Genomic DNA, 19,655 nt, shown 5'->3' with positions numbered 1-19,655 from the left:
ATTGTGCATTGACTTCATTGTGTTTTCCTTCTGGTTGCTTTTCTCTCTTTCCTTTCATGGCTGATCAACCCCTGTTACCCATGGAGCATATTCTTCTTTCTCTTAAATTCCTTTGTTATCTGACTACACTGCACTCCCCAAGAGAACTATTAAAATTTATCAGTGACCTCCTTCACGTCCTTCAGGTCTATTTCTGATCTTTGACCTCCTGTGACTCCTTACAGAACATGACATCTGTCCCCACACTGCCTGGACTCACCTCTTTTCCTCTCTCGAGTACCTGCCCTGGACTTTCTCTGAACTTTCTGGTGGAAAAGTCTCTGCCTCTTCCCTGCATCCTGGCTCTTTCTGAGTGTGCTCTCTGCACGCAGATTTCTTCCAAATGTGACTAGGTGGCCTGGCACATGCTATTTAACCTCACTCTTTCCCATATTCTAAGAGCATGAAGTGGGTTATGCTGTGTGGACCAAGCACCTGCTGAAGATTTTCACAGCTGGTTTTGCTGCCAGGTAACAACATCTCCCCTGTCTAAGACAAATTTCTCACCTTCCTGTGGACTCCCAAATTAATTCCTCTCCTAGACATTGCAATATCACTATTTGTCCCCAGCGCCTCTGAGTCTACCTTCTAGATCTGAGAAATAGGAGCCCCTAGGCTGCAAAACCTTACCACCTTTGAAATTCTCCCCTTTCTACTCTAACACCACCACTAGTATATCCATCCTCATTCCTACTTCCTAAGTAGTTTCCACTGAAATTTAATTAAAAGCTTCTCTAGCTTCCTGCTTCCAGCTGCATAAAGTCTAAATGTCTTAACCTGGCACACAGGACCACCAGAGTCAATGCACAGACTCTATTTGCATCATCTGTGTCTACGGAGACACTAATACTCAAATCACTAGGATCTGGATTCCAATCTGGACTTGGTTTCCAAGCAGCTGTGGGTATTGAGTAAGTTACTTAGCTTCATTCTCACCAAACACGTGGGGTGGCATAAGTGGTATTTACCACAGGGAACCTCGGTATGTCAAGTGCTAAATGCTCTCCAGTGATCAAGAGCCTTGCTTGTCAAGCACAGGGGCAGAGCAAGATTCATGTGAAACACTAACAGTAATGGCACCTCTGGACTGCAGAAGGTGAACAGAGGATGCTCCCTACTTTCCTTGGGGTTCTGGAAGTATAACACAGGGACTTTCCCTTATCCTTGGCTCTTGGAGTTTGACAAATTGATTCTTCTTTTATTGCTTTCCCATCTTTGACCCAATGAAGCTATTTTATTTCTTAGAGTCACCCAAAGATTTACTATATTTAATGGGCCTTCTATAAAACTTTTAAAATAAGTGGTTTCATGAGACCATCCTTTTAGAGTAAGGAGAAAGATCACTGAGAGCCAGCAGATCTGGGTTTATATAGGTTTCACCCTATTCTGATTCCATGACATTGAACAATTCCACACCTTTGCTGAGTTTAAGAGTTCTAAATTTTCATGTGGACCTCTGGTTAGTTTTAAGACCTACTAGTGATTGACAGCTACCATTTTGAACAGAGAAGATACAGAACATTTCCATCACTGTAGAATATTCTGTGGGGTTGTATTGAGGGAACAAAGCACCATAAGAAGGGTGGTGTGGCTGCCAACAATGACATAAAATAGTATTTATGGGAAATGCTTTGAACAAAAGCTTCACAGACAACAGAAATATGACGGCACTAAGTGGAGGAGGCAGCCAAGCATCTCTGGGATGTACTCCAGTTGTCTATGAAATTAGATTAGTGGAGATTCAGACAAATAACTGAAAAATCTCACCCTAATCATCTGGTTCATTGAATGATAGGAAGGAAGAGGGAAATGTTACCATAGAAAAGTAGCTCTCACTTACTCAGGGGCCCCCTAATATTAAATCAAAGATATGAGGCAATTCCAAAAGATATTTTATGGCTTCCAATGGGAAGTAGAAGCTTGCAGATTTTTAAGTTTCTTAATCAACTTGAGAAATTGAACCTTGCATTGAAAAGGCAAAGGAGCCCTGGGTGGTATTTAGCTCAGAGAAAAGATTGAGGAAATGCGTAACAAACTCTAGTTTATCCCAACCAGGAGACTCTATTATATGAATGTTTCCGCCATCAATTCCCCAGGATCTTCTTTCATACATTTCTATCATGTGTTACTTTTAAAATAAGCTCTTCGGATTTGACATTGACAGATACACTCTAATTTCATGGAGGGCAATAACTTTGTCCATCTTTCCATTTTTCACATCTCAACTGATGTGGTCCTTTAGGAATTGAGATTTATGTCACTCCTTACCTTGAAACCCTCCAATGATTACAAATTATATTTGGGATTAAGATGAAATTTCCATATCCAGGACTGGCTACATAATTTGAGGGACCCAATCTACAATGGAAAGGCAGGACTCTGAACCTTGTTGCATTGAGCATGAGCTTTTGAGTGGAACAATTTCTGATTCAAACCATAACAATAGGTCTCATGATACAGAATCCACCTGTATCTAACTCCAATATACAGGTACTCGAATTTTTCATCTTTTAAGATGTTTTCTCTCTACTTAGAATACCTTTGGTGGCTCTCTCATTGCCACCACATTGCATATGGATTTTTTATTTTTCAGCTAATTGTTTAAATGTCACAACTTCAAGGAAGCCTTCCATGGTCCAATCTACTTTCTCCTCGTTAACTTAGTTCTCTGTGTGATGATTTGACTCACGTTGATCTGATCCACCGATGGTATGCTCCATGAGGAGAGACCGTTTTCATCTGTTCATCATATTATCTCCAGCACCTATGATAGCACTAGCATAAAGAAGGCACTCACCCAATAACAACATATTTCTCAAGTGAATAAATACATGGATGAATTGACATGTTCCACATAACATATCTTCAGAGAACTGAGTAGTGGGAATGGGAAGAAGATTGCCCTGGAAGAGAGCAGGCCAAGTCCAGTTCTCCATTCAGTTCCACTCAAGACAGCTGACTCAACCAGCCAGGCAGTCGGCCCAAGGTGTGGATACTTATTGTTGATCATCCTGCCAGCCCTGTGGGGGTCTCAGTGTGTTCTCTCTTGCCACTGGATCTGACTTGCTTATATATTGTTTAAGAATCTTTATTGAGGAGCATGTTTCTCAAAGTTCTATGGGTTTTTAACCTCTGCTTTGAAGAACATAGCAATAGCTTCCAAAAGGACAAAAATGAAAACAGTCTTTAGATCTAAAAGCATGAGCATGTCTCACCAAACTGTTAAAAGCAGTCAACCCTCAGAAGAGAGGGGCTCTACAGGGGGATAGTCGTCTTAGAACCTGACCTTGTCTGATGTTTCACCATTTATATTTCTTACTTTCTTGCTCCTATTAATGTAAAATTTAAAAAGGTTTTCACTTTTCTTACAATTGTACAACTTTCTTATTCTAGAAAATTAGAAATCAAAAAGAGCACAAAGAGAAAACAGCAACATGCCACCATCCCAAAACAACCATTTTAAGATTCTGATTAGCTTCTCTAGCCTATTTCCTTAGAGTATGTATTCCCGATGATATATAAAACTTTGCATCATCTTCACATGACTATTACAGAAGATATTTTATCTTTAAACATTATTCATAAAGATAATTGTAATAGGAGCTGGGGTTGTGGCTCAGTGGGAGAGCGCTTACCTCGCACATGCAAGGCCCTGGGTTCGATCCTCAGCACCACATAAAAATAAATAAATAAAATAAAGGTATTTTATTACTTTAATTAATAAAATAAAGGAATTTATTAGTATTAACTACAACTAAAAAATACATATTTTTAAAAAAATATAATGGTAACATAAGATTTTATCCTATCACGTAAGTTACTGTTTCATCATTTTTAAAGGATAACGTATTTCTGTTAACAAATAATTTTCAATAACATTAAGATATAAAATGTAAGTCTTTTGCTCCATTATCTTGGCCCTCCAAAAGTTAAAACTTAAATCCTTAAAAACTAGTATGTCCTAAACCAAATATATGTGTGTGTGTGTGTATGTGTGTGTGTGTGTGTGTTTTAAAACAAACACCTGACTTGATGATAACAGTACATAGTTTCCTAAGCATTTTATCATTTGACTGATTTTGTGAACTAATTTCATTCTTTAGCTGTTTCAGTCTCTTTGTGGAGCCGGAGTGTTTCAGTAACACTGGGTCTGGTATTCAAATTTTTATTTGATAATTATTTGTCTCCAAATTACACTCTAACCATGAAGCCAGTCTTCTGTAAAATCATCCAAAGCAAAAGAATCACAAGATTTGTGCCATCTTGTCCTTCAATGTCACCAGTCTGGGGTTTGTACCAAGCCCTTCAATTGCCACATATAGCCCATGCCTCATCTCACTCTTTCTCTCCCTATTGTCCTATTCCATCTCAAAGTTTGTATTAAAGGATTTCAAGCTCTTTTTGCTTTTTATCAACAGAATTAAACTATACTAGAATACTGCTTGTGTAGACATGGATGTATATTGTACAATGGTCATATTTCTTGATTTCCAACAACCATACACTTTTAAAGTCATTTTTATAGATCTTATTTTCCCCTGAATGATACAATTCCCCATTTTCTCCTGGAATGTTATAGGGGTACAGCTAATTAAGATTGCATCATGTGATCTTTTCCATTTGAGACATTCAGGCATTTCAGGCCTCAGTTTATCTCAGGTCCAATGCAGCCATCAATGCCACAATTGATGTACAAATATCATAAATCTAAGCTCCAAAACTAAAAACAGGGATCCTTGGCCCAGCTGTTCTATTTATTAAATTGTTAAAAAAAATAGGTATATAAAGTTACCATTGTAGTATTTCGGTCTTGCCCTTAGTCATCTCCCCAAGCCAGAGCCTTCTGACTCTTAGTAGGGATTCAATAACTTCAATAGCAGGATACAGATATTCCATCCCACAGAGACACATTCCTGGTGATAATTGGCCAGAGAAGAATGGTGGATACCGTTCGTCTGAGCACATGCCCTTCAGTTTATTCTAGGTTTCCTCTTCACTCCCCCAACACTCTCTGATGTTCCCCAGTTCAGTGGCTAAATATCAGCTGCCACTTGTCTTCATGATAGTACTATTATTGTTGTTTTATTATAGTAGAGTTATACTGGGAACAGCAGTCTTCTGGTTGGACCTCTCAGTTTGCCATCCCAGATCTACAGCCTTTCAGAGAATTGACACTCAAGTGCCTTGGGTTGTTTTGGCGCTCAGATTTGGAAACATCTAAAGCTTTGGGTCACCTGTTCTATGCTTGGAACACCTCCACTAGTCCTATTTTCTAAATAAGTGCAAAAGATCTAGTCTTAGCCTGCTATTTCTAAGCAATGCATTGGGCACATGCTCAATTGCTTGGCCAACACTACAGCTTGCCTTCTGAGAAGGACAGAATCTGAAATTCACAGTGGAAAATGACCAACCACCAGAGAGTTCTTGCCCTCATCAGTTTCTTTTGGCTGACGTATTAGTTAGGATAGGCCAGATTAGGATGCAGTAACAAATAATCCAAAAGTATCAGTGGCTTCAGAAATACAGATATATTTCTTACCTGTGTTACATGGCCACAGTGTGCAATCAGGTGAATTCTGCTGATTGTGCTCACTCAAAAATATCTCAAAAGTTTCTGGTTTGTTATGTAAAAAGAAATAAAATATGAGAGAGTCTCACATTGGCAATTAAATACATAAGCCTTAAATGACTCATATATCTTCCACTCAATCACATAGAGCTACTCATCCACCAGAGACCAGGGAGGTGTCCCCTCAGAAGCTCATATGTGATGTGTGAGACAATGCAAGAATATTCAGAAGAGAAACGATCGGATTATGACAGGTTTAATCTAATCAGTGGTTTCATCCACTGATATAGATTAACTGGTTGGTAACTGTAGGCAGGTAGAGCGTGGCTGGAAGAAGTAGGTCACTGGAAAGCTAAAATAATAGGGTTCAGGAAATACTATTGGAGCACTATGCATGCAATGCTGGTCTTGGCAATGGGAACCAATGGTGCATTCAGCCCTCCTGGGAATGGTGCAAGAGCCAAGGCCAGAAAGAAGCCGCAAGGAAAGACAGGAGGTACAAAGACAAGAAGCAGCTCTACCCCACCCCAACACCACCACCACCATGTGCTCTGTACACAAAGGGTAAAACAAAAATTATAAACTAAAACTAGACTCCATGGTTCAGCTATTTACAGCATGAACTCAGGAGGCGAAAGGGCTAGGTGAGAGGTGTTTATGACAACACTCTCCAGAGACATAAATGGAAATTACTAAAATTATAGGTGGCTTGGCTATTTAGGGGCAATTACACACATTTCTAAATCTGAATGATGCTTGGGTGAGTGGAAGCCTTGGGCATTCCAGCAACCCCTTCTGAGGCCACATAATATTAAAGATAGTTTGGGCCTAAGTAGATTAAGCCAGATCATGTGCAGATATTTGTAGTCCTGAGATTCTTAAATATAATAACATTCTCTAAGTCTTGGCTGCTTGTAAACTTCAGTGCTGGAATAAGTGCTCTCACAAAGCAGCAGCAATGTTTTAAGCTGGAAACCAAATGTTTATTTGCAGAATTTAGCCTTGCCCACAGTTTACCAAAATAACAAGAAAACTAGACTTTTTTTTTCTATGTCTGCACTACATACTTCTTCCCATCACAGTCTTGTAATGCCAGGAATATGGACTTAAGTAAAAAGACCACATGAGCATGTATTGCTCAAAAAAAACTTAAAAATAATGCCATTCATAGAAAAGATCAGGAAGCTTGTCTCCAAGCACAAGAAGTACGAGATATGTGGAATTTATATTTTTGAGAACCCATACCATCGTGACTGCTAACATTTGATTACTCTAATTGGTCAACGTTTCTGTGGCATCCATATGTCTTTCTTTCCATTAGAAGCAAAGGGAGAATCACAAAACCTACAATTTAATTGCCAAAATGATATACTCAGCCAACAAAAATAGACGCGGTGCCCGTTTATCATCCATATGTCAGCTCTTCTGACATTTTCAGGTGTCTTGTGAAATTGACTAACCAAGGTCTTAAAGCACTTTTAAGAAACAGAGAGAAGGAGAGAGAGGAAAAGAGAGAAGGGAGAAGAGGAGGAGGAAAGCAGAGACACATCAAGAGGCAGAGGAGGGGGAAGAGAAGGAGAAAATGGAGTTTGGAATTAATGGTTAAGGCAGAGCAAGAAAAATGCAGGCCTACAGAGAGAAATGCTAATAGGATGGGGGCAGCAGGGAGGGGCACAGGAGTAGTGAGAAATATGAAAGAGAGAAAACCTCTGCCTTCTACAGTCACATCTTCCCATTTCACAATTTCCAGAGCTAAAGAATTCAAAGTTAGTATACAGCCCACACCACCCTGAGGGATTCCAGACAGATAAGTGGAATTTAAGAAATTGTAAAACAATTAGAAGTACATACTCTTGGAACGAGAAAGTGTTTTCTGAGAATAACCCCAAAGGTATAAATCATACAGAATACATTTATATGTTTTTGCTTCTGTATTTAAACACACACACACACACAACACAACACACACAGACACACACACAATGTAAAGGCAAGAGACAAAGAATATAGAACAAAAATGTCATGTTGACAGTTTGGCAACTCTTAAAAAAAATAAGTAGGAAAAAAAGCCTTAAAATACGTTTTTATAAAAGTTAAAAAATAAGGTTAAATGATCAAAAATGTTGTTGTTGCTATAACTGGATATCATAACGTGGAGAATTCATTAAAAAAATCATTCATCTATGAGTGGATTGATTATTCCTGAAGACAAAGCCCTCAAGACTCAATCAGTCCCCCCAAAGGCCTCACTTGAACATACCATTAACATATGTCTTTGGGGATTAAGTCTCCAGTATATGAATTCTGAGGGACATACTCCAATCATAGCAAAAGTTATTTTCAAAAAATAATCTTTGACATACTGTAGCGTCTTCTGGAATGCAAGCAGTTTCTCCATTTTTTTCACCCCATTTAGGATCAACTTCTTTTTGTCATCCTGGGTCCCTTAGCACCCTGTATGTAAAGATGTCCCAAGTCCTGTCTACTTGTTATGTTTTGTATGTCTCCTTTGTCCATTACCATTTCTCCATTTCAAATTTTCAATGCTTTGTGATGCCTAGAAGAGAAGGGGGTGGGAGACTTTCAACTCCAGTTTAACAAACTGGGGGCCTGACAGGGGTCTCTAGGTAGGGAAATGTCAGCTCCCCAGGTTGTTAAACTGGAGTTGAAAGTCACCCCGACCCTTCTCTTCTAGGCATCATACCTTTCCACTTCTATGTGTCCTTTAAGGCAGAGCTCAAAATGAAACCTGCTTTTGGGTGCTAGTCAGCTTTTGATCACTATAACAAAGTACCCGAGATAATTTACTTATAAAAAGAAAAGGTTTATTTTGGTCACAGTTTGGGAGGTGCTAGGCCAAGATCTGTTGATTGATTGCTTTGGGTCTCTGGGGTTCTAGGAGGCAATGGTAAAGAGAAGTGGAACAAAAACAAAACCCTGCATACCTCTTGGCCACAAAAGAAAAAAGAGGAACTGGTTGGTCTACAATCACCTTCAAGGGCAGGGCACAGCCCTATGAATCAATGGACCTCTCACCAGGCTTCATATCCCACGCCTCCCTAATAGAACTACAGGAGAGACCCAGCCTTTACACAGGGCCTTTGAAGGACATTCAACTTCCAAACTACAGCATTGTGGTTCCTGACCTGAGTGGCTCACAGAAAATGCAGTCCTGCTTTCCAGCCCATTTATGTTAAACACAGAGTAAGTTTTATGGTTTAGATAGAAGATGTCCCTCCAAAGCTCCTGTGTAAGACAACAAAAGACATTTCAGAGGTTGAACTGATTGAGAGCCTTAACCTAATCTCCTGCATTAATCCACTTGAATGGATTAAGTAAGTGGTGATGACTATAGGCAGTAAGGTATGGCTGAGGACATAGGCCACTGAGTATGTGCCTTTGGGGTCTACATTGTGTCCCTGGTGAGTGAAGCTCTACTTCTGCTTCCTGGGGTCTTGTCCTTGGTTACTTCCCTCCACCACACTCTTCCACCATGATGTTTTACCTCACAGTGGTCCCAGTACAATGGCGCCAGTCATCTGTGGACTGAGACCGCTGAAACTGTGAGCACAAAATAAACTTTTCCCCTGCTCTAAAATTGCGGGTTTTTTTTTTTTTTTTCAGGTCTTGTGTCACAGCCACAAAAAAAAAAAAGCTAACTGAAAGAATAAGAATTCAACAAATCCTCTTGCCTGACTTCTCCATTAATTGATTGCATTTCTTTATTCCTCATAACCCAGAAGCCTAGAAGATGGCAGAAAATAAGGTTTTAGACACGCACAAAAATCTTTCCGAGACAAGAGATGGGTATATTTCTATCAATACAATGCTTTAATATGGGAATATATATTAGCACTCAGTTAAATGCTGAGTCAGGGCCCTGGTTCTCCTTTTGCTTAGGAGGATCAAAACCACTGTCGGCAGGGTCCTTAACAGTAGCCCACCAGTCGGAGGGTGGTGGGGAAGCTTTTGCGCATGCCCATGCATTTTTCCTGGTCGATGTACAGGGTATTGGCTTTGACAGCCAGGTCATGCTCCAGGGTAGCTTTGGTGTGGACCAGGAACTGCAGGGTGTCCTCCGCTTCCCTCAGACGCTGCTGCAGGGTCTGGATGGTGTCATCGACCTCATAGACCTCATTCACAAGGCTGCAGGAGGGAAGAAACATGGTTAGATTGGCAGGTACCACACTCCTAAGGCTTGATTTTAGCTAAATTAAGGGCATGCGTGGTGACTGAATTCCTATCAGAGATGTGTCTGCCATGCTGCAAGACACATGGAATCCCTCGCAGCTCGTGGACTACTCCAGTGTCAGCACAACTTTATATAGCAAAGAAAGCAATGTTTGTGCACGGTTCTAGTATCATATAAGGGTTGTTCCTATTAACTATGCCTCATAATTGAAAAGGTGAAATAAAATCTACATACACACACATACATACACACTTTATATATGCACATAAATGTATACTAGCTATTATATTTCAAAAGGAGGGCAACTTCTAAACATTTGTTTTTTTTTTTAAATAGTATAACTGGAGAAAATGAAAACTTAGCTAGATTTTTTTATATATTTATTTTGGCATTGAAAGTTATCTTTATAGTTGAGAGCAGAGGGACATCCAACTGTTTTTAGTGGCTAGAATTCTACCTAATTTGCTAACATATCCCAATACGGGGGGCAGTTAATGGGGCACTCCCCAAATTTGAATGTCCATCCTCCCAGCACCATCCCAAAGGAATGCCACTAGGTCCAGAGTAAACACATTTATATTGGTCAAAAACAAGCTGGGTGTAGTGGCACACGCTTGGAATCCCAGTAGCACTAGATGCTGAGGCAGGAGAATTGCAAGTTCAAAGCCATCCTTAGAAACTTAGCCAAGTCCTCAGTAACTTAGTGAGAACCTGTCTCAAAATAAAAACAATAAAAAATAAGGAGGGGTTGGGGATGTGGCTCAATGGTTAAGCAGTCCTGGGTTAAATCCCCAGCACACACACACACACACTCAATACAACATGAAAATGATACTGAATGAAATCAGCTACATAAACTGTGAAACAAGTTGCAGGTCTAATTGTGTTCCAATGATGAAAAACATCATGCATTTTTCATTAAATAGAAAGGAAAAATGCTATGATTTCATGGAACATCTGGTATCTCTTCTAATTATTTTAATCAACATTGTTTTAGTTTTCATTTCTTTGTATTATTAGTAGATTTTACCTAAATGTCTATTACCCATTTTTTCATTTCTTCTGTTAAATGCCTCTCCCTGTCTTCTGCTCATTTTTCAATTGGGATGTTTCTATTTACCTTAGTTATTTGCATAATGCTCTGTAAATATATTAGGCATATTGATGGTTGTTTTTTTTTTTACTGTTATGCTTGTGGAAAATGTTTCCCTAATTTGCCTTTTGACTTCATATATTTTTTGTTATGCATAAGATTTCAATTTTTAGTAAGCCAAATATTTCCCTCTTTTCCTTTGGAATTTCTTCTGTTGTATTTATATTTAGAAAGTCTTTCTCTTCCCCAAAGAGCAATTAAACTAGGGCTCCCTTTATGCCCCAATAAAATCCCAATGGTGTGATCATATGACCCCTTAAAGAATAGGGATAGGTTATAAAAAGAAAAAAGAAAATAACAGCTCATTTATTGACTATTTCACCACATGTATATTTATCCTAAGTGCTCTACATAATAAGAAAATTTAACATTTATAAAAACACTAAGAATTAGATACTATGATTTTTCTCCATTGTACAGATGACAAATCTGAGGTACCAGGAATTTAGGTAACTCTTTTAGTTTTGTATGGAACTCCCGATCAGCTTCTTTTAATTACTACTCCTCTGAATCTAAACTGTTAAAAATGATACTCCAAGTATGATCCGTCCTTCATAGCTTCAGATTCTGTATCCAGTGAATTCAACCAACCCCAGATCAAAAATATTCAGAGGAAAAAATTGCATGTATATTGAACACGAACAGATTTTTTTCCCTTGTCATGATTCTCTAAGCAATACAGGATAACAACTATTTACACCATACTAGGTATTTATAAATAATCTAAAGATGAATGACAATATACAGGAAGATATGCTTAGGTCATAAACAAATAAGGCACCATTTTATTTAAGGGACTTGACCATCTGTGGATTTTGGTAACTGAGGGGGAGTTCTGGAATCCATTTCCCATGGATATGGAGAGATGGCTGGACATCACATTTTAACCAGTGATGCAAACCTACAATAATTGTCTTTATTTTGGGAGCTCATTTATTTGAATATTGACATGAAGTTAAAAATACAAAGAGGACAATGACTATGAACAAATAGGGATGACGATGTCCCTAAAAATAGAAAAAGATTTTGTGATGTCAGAAAAAACATCCAGACCACGTGAAAATCTTTATACCAAAGCAACTGTGTGGCTTCACAGAGATTTGCAACTGAAATAGGAATGTTCAGAGATGGTCGAACCCAGCTTCTTTGTTTTACAGATGAGGAAATTGAGCCTGGAGGATTGATGAACTGCCCTCTCCTCAAATATACAGCCCGCATGTGTTTATAAACCAGGCCAGGTTATTCAGGAAGCTGAGAAGGAAATGTGGAGCCTCGGTGGCTATACTAAGGACCGGGTACCATTTCCTGCCCCCTGCCTCAGCTCCTTGAAATTAAAGAGAAGAAGCAGAGAACCAGGAAGTTGTCCTCTGTGGGCATTGGACTCCTTGGAGGATGACTCCTCTCATCATTCCTTTCCATTAGTAATTCTCACACGATGCCCAAAAGAACTTGAATTTCAGACAAATGAGTAATTTGTTTGGTGCAAGTATATTTTTCAATTGCGGAAAAATATACATAACATAAAATTTACCATGTTAACCATTTAAGAGTACACAGTTCAATGCACTAAATACATTCATATTTTTGTGTTACCATCACCATTATCCACCAAAAACCTAGCAAAAATGAAACTCAATTCCCCTTCCTTCTTCCCCAAGGCCCTGGTAACCACCATTTTACTTTTGGTCTCCATGCATTTAACTACACATGGCACCTCATATAAGTGGAAGTATAAAGTATTTATCCCTTTGTGACTGGTTTACTACACCGAGCAGAATGTCCTCAAGGTTTATTCTATTTGTACCATGTGTCAGTCACTTCTCTTTTTATTGCTGAAAAAATTCAGTACAAGCATTTCCATTTAGCCTTAAGTGGTTTTAATATAAATATTGCATGCAATAATTGGGGTACTTTTATGCAAAAATATTCTTTGATTATCCAAAACTCAGATTTAACTTGCTGTCCTGTGTTTTAATTTGCAAAATCTGGCAACTCTGCCCAAAGGACAGTTTGTTATCTGGCACAAAGTGGGCTTGTCTCAAAGAATATTAAGATGCTAATCAGAGCAAGAATTCTTGTACTAAAAAAAAGAAAAAAATCCCTATGCTTCTCTTTTCCTAAAGGACAAATTGTGAATGTTTTCAAGGAGATACACCAAACCATCATAGTTGTTATTTAGGTTGGAGCTCATAGGTTTGCAAAAAGTACAGTTGAATGAAGGGCCAACTTCCATGTCTTGGGTGAAGGAGGTAGGCTTGAAAGGTAGGGAGCTTCCCAAAGCTCCAAATCCATAAAATTGAACAAGGGAAGACAAGAGCCAATGGGAAAGAAGACCAAATGGAAGAAGCAAAGGCAGGAAGAATCTGGAGATGTCCATTACTGAGGTCACTGCATCTAGCCTCAGAGGGTAAGGGCACTTGTCAGCTCCCATAAGAAAAAAAAAAAAAAAAAAAGAAGAAAAGCAGGCAGTGGAAATATCCACCCCATGATCTCCTTTCATCTGACAAACTGTACTGCTTTCTCCATCCCAGTGGAGAAGGCAAGAAACTAAAACTAAGTGCCCAAGTTTCATTGGGTCTGGGGATGAACACAAGATCTGAGAACTCAGCTGAAAGCATATTTTTGTTGCTGCTGTTTAGAGCAAGTTGAATTAAAATGAAAGCCTTTTTTTTTAACCAAAGATCCCAAGATATAAAATATCTCTAGCAAAGAAAAAGAGCTTTGGAGAGGCTGCTGCGGATGGCTGGGAATGGGATTTATGACGGTGGTTTGTTTATCAAACCATGGGGCCTGCCTCTCGTCTCCCACCCCTCGATGACTTCAAAAGGAACCCTGAACCGAAAAATGTAAGAAACAGAGCGGGGTGATAAATGATTCTTTACTCTTCATGGCCAAATTCTAGTCCAGTGGAAAATGTATCTGAGGGATTGTTTGAAAATGTATACATTAAAATATCATGTTGAAAAGAAAAGAATTTAAGATCCACAGAACACAGACAGTAAAAGTCTTTGTCTCCCCACTGTTGTGAGCACAGCTAGGGGCTACCACCATGCTCCCTGTCAACTTGAACCATTAGAAACACATCTTTTCACCATCTTCAAGGCTATATTTCACTAACTACCAGTTTTCCTATTCTTGGTAGATTGTAGAAAACTAGTCTACTGAAGGCACTCAATTTTTATTTTTTGTAATTACAGATGTGAAAATCACTTTGCATTCAAATGCAAGTAAAGCTACTATTTGGGGCAGGTTTTTTTTTTTTTTAATGTCAAGATTATTTAAGTAAAGTTTATCACCAAAGATGCCAAGGAGGTTTAGAATCACTTTTGAAAGAGCCATTTGTAATATTTTCAGTGAAAATACAAGTCTTGAAATGAAAACAGCAATTTTTTCTCCATCGACACTCCACTGATCTTTGCTTTTTCTTAATCTAGAGAGCTAAATGGTTGCTTTCAGAATGACCAGGTTAAGAAGGAAAATGATCCTCTCCCCCTAATAGTAATCCTAAATATTTTTGGCAAGGATATTCATCCGGGAAATTTTGAGAGAAGCAAAAGGAGGTGTTGTCCTAAAATCAATAAAGGAACAGAAGGAATAGATAGACTAGGAAGTTAACGAAGCAAAAGAAAAAGCAAATTCCATTTAGCTGGGAAAGGGGGAAAAGAGAGTAAAAATCATTCTGCCTCTCAGAGGAATCTGTGGAATCATTAGGACGTTGGTCAATCCAAAGTCATCTTAAACTGCTGCTCAAAACCTTTTATGGACTGGGGATATAGCTCAGTGGTAGAGAGCTTGCTTAGCATGTGTGAGGCCCTGGGTTCCATCTTTAGCAGGTCAAAGGAAAAAGCAATTCTTAGTTTGTCCAATTGCTGGCTAAATAATTTATTCCTAACCCTACTTGATGATTCTACAGAAATTTTTGGAGGATAAAACATCAGCTCAGCTTCTCTTAATATTTGCCAAAAATCATGATTTGTGACCTAAGCTTAACTGGCCAAGTGGGTATGTTCTGAAGCAGGGAGACATTCCAGGCTGGCTGTGCTGAGTCACTTCTAGCCTCTGGGGGTGAAGGGCACTTTATCCCAAATAATGTGCTCTGTAGGAAGAGGGGTTCTATGGAACCCATTTTAAGAACCATGCAGCCTGGGTAAGCACCTATGTGAAGCTAATTTAGGGAATGAAGTCTGTGTATAGAGGCTCCTTGACTTATGATGGGGTTATGTCTTGATAAATCCATGGAAAACTGAAAATATGGTAAGTTGAAAAGTGAATTTAATACACCTATCCTACTGATTATCTCAGCCCAGCCTTGCCTACCCTGAAGATGCTCAGTGCACTCGCGGTAGCCTAGAGTTGGGCAAAATCATCCCACACAGAGTATATTTTATCATTGAGTCTTGACTATCTCCTGTAAATAATTAAATTATGCACCGGAAGTGGACAATAGAATGGCTGAATGGGTATCCTTTCAGGGCATTTTAAGTCAAAAGCTCTTAAGTCAAACTTTCTGCATATTCTGACGCCTGTTTCATGACAACACGTGTTGACTTTCCATGAGGGTGCTACACATGGAGAGTGCTAAGCAATACTGATCTCCTCTGTGACCCTCTGTGAGAAAAGGAGACAAGGATGCTTCACCTACTTTGTCACATCATCTATTACGGGCGTTAAGAAGGTCAAATGAGATCAAAGACATGGCCAAGGACGGATAAAGCATGATATACTATAGAAGATGGGGAAGCAGAAGAGAATCATTTAGTTGAATAGAGTTGCTTTTATGGTATCTCACTACCTCCCAACTCCCCATGACTAAAACATCATTGTCTGTCATAAGACAGGCCAGGATTTAAACCATGGCTCTCACCTACCACCAGATGTGACCTGGGCCAAGGCATTCAATTTTCTCCTGCTGTAGTTTTCTCATTTGCAAAACGAAGATACTACCCAGGATCAACCCAGCTCCACACAGAGTAGATGAAATATAGGAGCAGCTATTATTGTCATTGCTTTCATAGTTATCATCAGTATCTTAATTATTATGATGGTCATCAAAGTCACCACTGTTGACCTCACTCACAAAGGTCCCGTCCTCTCCCCCTCCAGGAGCTCACTGCCTCCCACCATGGCTGTTCTCTGCAGCAGTGTCCATAACAGGCTTATCCTTAGGAGAAATCCTTCTTGATGATAAAGAACTTCCGCCAGGAGACCAGGTAGGAGACCTGACAAGTTGCATCTGAAAGGCTTCCGGAGTCCAAGCATAGCCCTTTTGTTCCTCCATGAACTATCCATTTGACTCACATCTGTAGGGAGTGCTTCATGACCTAAGGACAGTGATGATGGACTCCAGAGAGAAAAGGCAGGCTGACAGGTATTGAGAAATAGGAAAGGATGCCAGAAGGAGGCTGAGATGAAGGGAATCTTGGCTAGTTTCTTAGAAGTACATGCTAAAAGGGGGTCTTTACAGTTTAAATAATAATAAGATTCATGCAGTGTCTAGTAGATAGACTGTGGAGTCAGACCCTTCCTGCCATGTGTATGCCAAAGCTGAGCTTGATGAAGACCAGCTGTTTTTATTTCTACTGAGAACAGAAAATACTAAAGGAAGCCCAAATGCAAACTTCAGGAAAATCAGAGGATCCTAAGGATGAACTTAATGGCAAGAACAGATATTAATGCCCAAAAGAGACCACAGACAGCAAATGAGTGGGGACGGTCAGAAGAATCGGTACCAAAAGTATCTTTTTTTTTTCACAAGGATCCCCCACACTGAGAAATACATAGAAAGCCAATAGCCTCTGACTCCTACAAGTAAAGATAGGTGAGCTGGAAACTCCAAAGACTCCAGGGTAGTTCTCAGAAACACACACATCACCTTGAACACCCTGAAGGAGTTAAATGTTTATCAACACATTTTTTTTGTGTGTGTATGTGTGTGTGTGAAGTTTTGATATTATTTCCTTTTTTTAAAAAAAAAAGCATGGCGAAATACACATAACATAAAATCTATCACTTTAACCATTGCAAAGTGTCCAGTTGAGTGATGTAAGTATATTCACACTGCTGTGCAACCCTCACCACCATCCATCTCCAAAGCACCTTCATCATCCCAAACGGTAACTTACCCGTCCATTCCACAATTCGCCACTGTTAACACTTTTAAAGAGGCACCTACATGATGTGTGTTGTCAGAAACTGCCTCTATAGAAAGCTGATGGGTTGTACTGGGGTAAGCCTGGTGCCTTCCCCTCCCGCCCAGGTGTGCACCCTCCACCTTACCGTACTTGAGCGATGTCTCGACAGAGCTCTATATTGGGTCTCCTCGTCCGCTCGTCCAGTCTGGTCTGGGCCACCTTCAGGAAGGCAGACTTCTCCTTGATGGCCTTCTTGATGGATTCTATGGTCCTCTCCGTCTGGAAAATCTCCTGCAGTGTCTGTGATAAAGAGAAGCCATTGCCTAAAGCTCTGTGTGAATGAATCTCTTGGCAACCTGCTTCTGGCCTCTTGCCTGGCCACCTGCCTCACTCCTGAGAGGAGAAGGAAGCTAATTCACTGAGAACCACGTTTCTTCCTACTCCTTCCCCCAGAGAATCTGCAGTGAGGTGCTGGATCTTGCTTGGATGGGCTCTAGAGAGCTCACTGTGTGCTTCTCTTCCCAAGTCTCGATTCAGTGACCTCACATGGAAAGGGACCAGGGTAGGAAACTGGCAGCTGCTACAGATCAGGGCTTCTCACTGTGCACACCATTCTGGATCATCCTCCCCTTATTAATCACTTAACCAGTGCACATCTGCATGTAAAGAAAGGAAAGTGGGCCCATGAGATTTGAAAGGCCCTCACCTTGCTCCTCATATCAAGATATCCTTGTCTCTCTGTCCTCCTTAAGAGAGTTGTTTTCCTGCTATCAAAAGTTTGCCTTGAAGCTCATTGGGTTTCAGCTTTCCAATAACTCACTTGCAAGGGAAGAGCGTCAGCAGTTTTTTTACCCCTGATTTTAATCTTTGTGTCTTACAGAGGTTCCCCAAATTGCAAAAAGTTAGATCCTCTCCTGGTTCCTTCTCCTCCTCTCTGCTTCTCTCAGCACCTTGATCTTTGCACTCTGAGAGTTCCACAGCTTCCCCATTATCTTGGCTTATTCCTTCCCCTTGGCTCCTTCCCTGTTAGGTACAGACATGCCCAAGTGTCACCAAATTAAAAAAAAATTTCTCATGTATTTGCCTCTCTCACACTCAACCCCAACAGGCTCCTCTCCCATCTCTCTGCTTATGTTCAGTGACAAACATATTCAGTCATGGCCTGTGAACACTCTCTCCACTTCCTACCCATCTAATCTCCTGGTGGCCCCTGTATTCTGTCTGTGTTCCTCCTTGCTCTCATGAAACTGCCTGTCAAGTCAAAGTTGAGGCCTTGACTAGCTCCCTGTCCTGGAAACCTGTCTCTTTTCTCTGTCCACCTGCTGTGCTCTCTACCTACTCCTCATTTATTCCAAGGGCAAGTTTTGTCTGGGCAATTCCAACACTACATCCTTTCTCCCCCCCCCCCATAGAGAACTACCCAGTCATGCACATTTTTAGCACTGTATAATTCAGGAGCTCCTAAGTCTGACACATAACCCTGGACTACTTCTCTCCCAAGCTTTCAGCAACCCATTAACAATCATTTTACACTCTTCTCTTCACCAAAGCCTTCTTCAGATGTCACCTACTCCATAAGGACATGCCTGTTTCTCACCAATGGAAATAACCACTCCTTTTATTAAACAATCTCAATATTTTGTCTGTAGTTACAAGTGGTTCTTTCTGAACTCTGCCCAGTGGACCAACCTTTCTATGTGCATGTCTTATCCCACTCTAAGACATAGGAGTGCAGATCAATGTGACATTCAGATGAATATATCCCCAACGTGCCTGTTATACTACCTTGCATGTATTTATGAGATGAATTGTGCATCTCTTCCTAAAAAAAAAAATCAAATGTTGAAGTCCTAACCCTTAGTATCTCAGAATGTGGTCATATGTGGAGTCTTTACAGAGGCATTAAGTCTCTGCAGAAGTATTAGAGTGGGTTCTAATTCAGTATGAGTGGTATCATTATAAACAGAGGAAATTTGGATACAGATATATACCCAGAGAAGATGAAATGTGGATACAGATAAATACCCAAAGAAGATAATGCAAGGACACAGGGAGAAGATGTCACCCTAGAGGCCAAAGAGAGAAGCCTCATAAGAAACCAAACATTAGACTCCTTAAGCCCAAACTTCTAACCTCCAGAACTGTGAAAAAATTATTTTTTTTTCCTTTGTTGAAGCCACTCAAGACTGTGATACTTTGTTACAGTTGCCTAACAAACTCAAATAGTAGTGAATAACACTTTGGTTAAAAAAGGAACTCTATCACATCAGCTGTCCAAAAGACCTTTAAAAATGCATCCTGACCCTATTCACCTTCCCAACAATGTCTTCTATAATCTGACTGCAACCTACTTTTCCAAGTTTTTCTCCTACCACACACTCTGTCCAGGTCAGCCACAATGGCCTTTTCGTAGACCTGAACTTAACCTCTGATTTGCTAGCTCGAAGACTTCATTCAGGATGCTGTCCTACTTGGAATGTTTATTTCTCCCTCCACACCCCGAAAACACTTTCCACATTTGTTATTTGGCGATCACGATTTGTAATTTCCTATTGTTATGCATCGCTCATT

The 19,655-nt window shown here is 39.9% G+C and overlaps 1 protein-coding gene across 1 annotated transcript in view; it reads right to left on the bottom strand.

Moving 5' to 3' along the window:
* Positions 1–9,537: 9,537 nt before the first annotated feature.
* The window catches only part of Tekt3 (tektin 3), a 28,045-nt gene continuing 17,927 nt past the window's right edge, over positions 9,538–19,655 (bottom strand). Inside the window, exons 6-7 of the mRNA XM_026409421.2 lie at positions 17,230–17,384; positions 9,538–9,754 (exon numbers count right to left, since the gene is read on the bottom strand). Coding sequence (XP_026265206.1) covers positions 9,538–9,754; positions 17,230–17,384 — 372 coding nt within the window. The remainder of the gene's footprint in view (positions 9,755–17,229; positions 17,385–19,655) is intronic.

This window comes from Urocitellus parryii, chromosome 7 (genome assembly GCF_045843805.1).
Source record: "Urocitellus parryii isolate mUroPar1 chromosome 7, mUroPar1.hap1, whole genome shotgun sequence".
Classification (NCBI taxonomy): Eukaryota; Metazoa; Chordata; class Mammalia; order Rodentia; family Sciuridae; genus Urocitellus; species Urocitellus parryii.
This window is presented reverse-complemented; position numbering and strand designations above follow the sequence as displayed.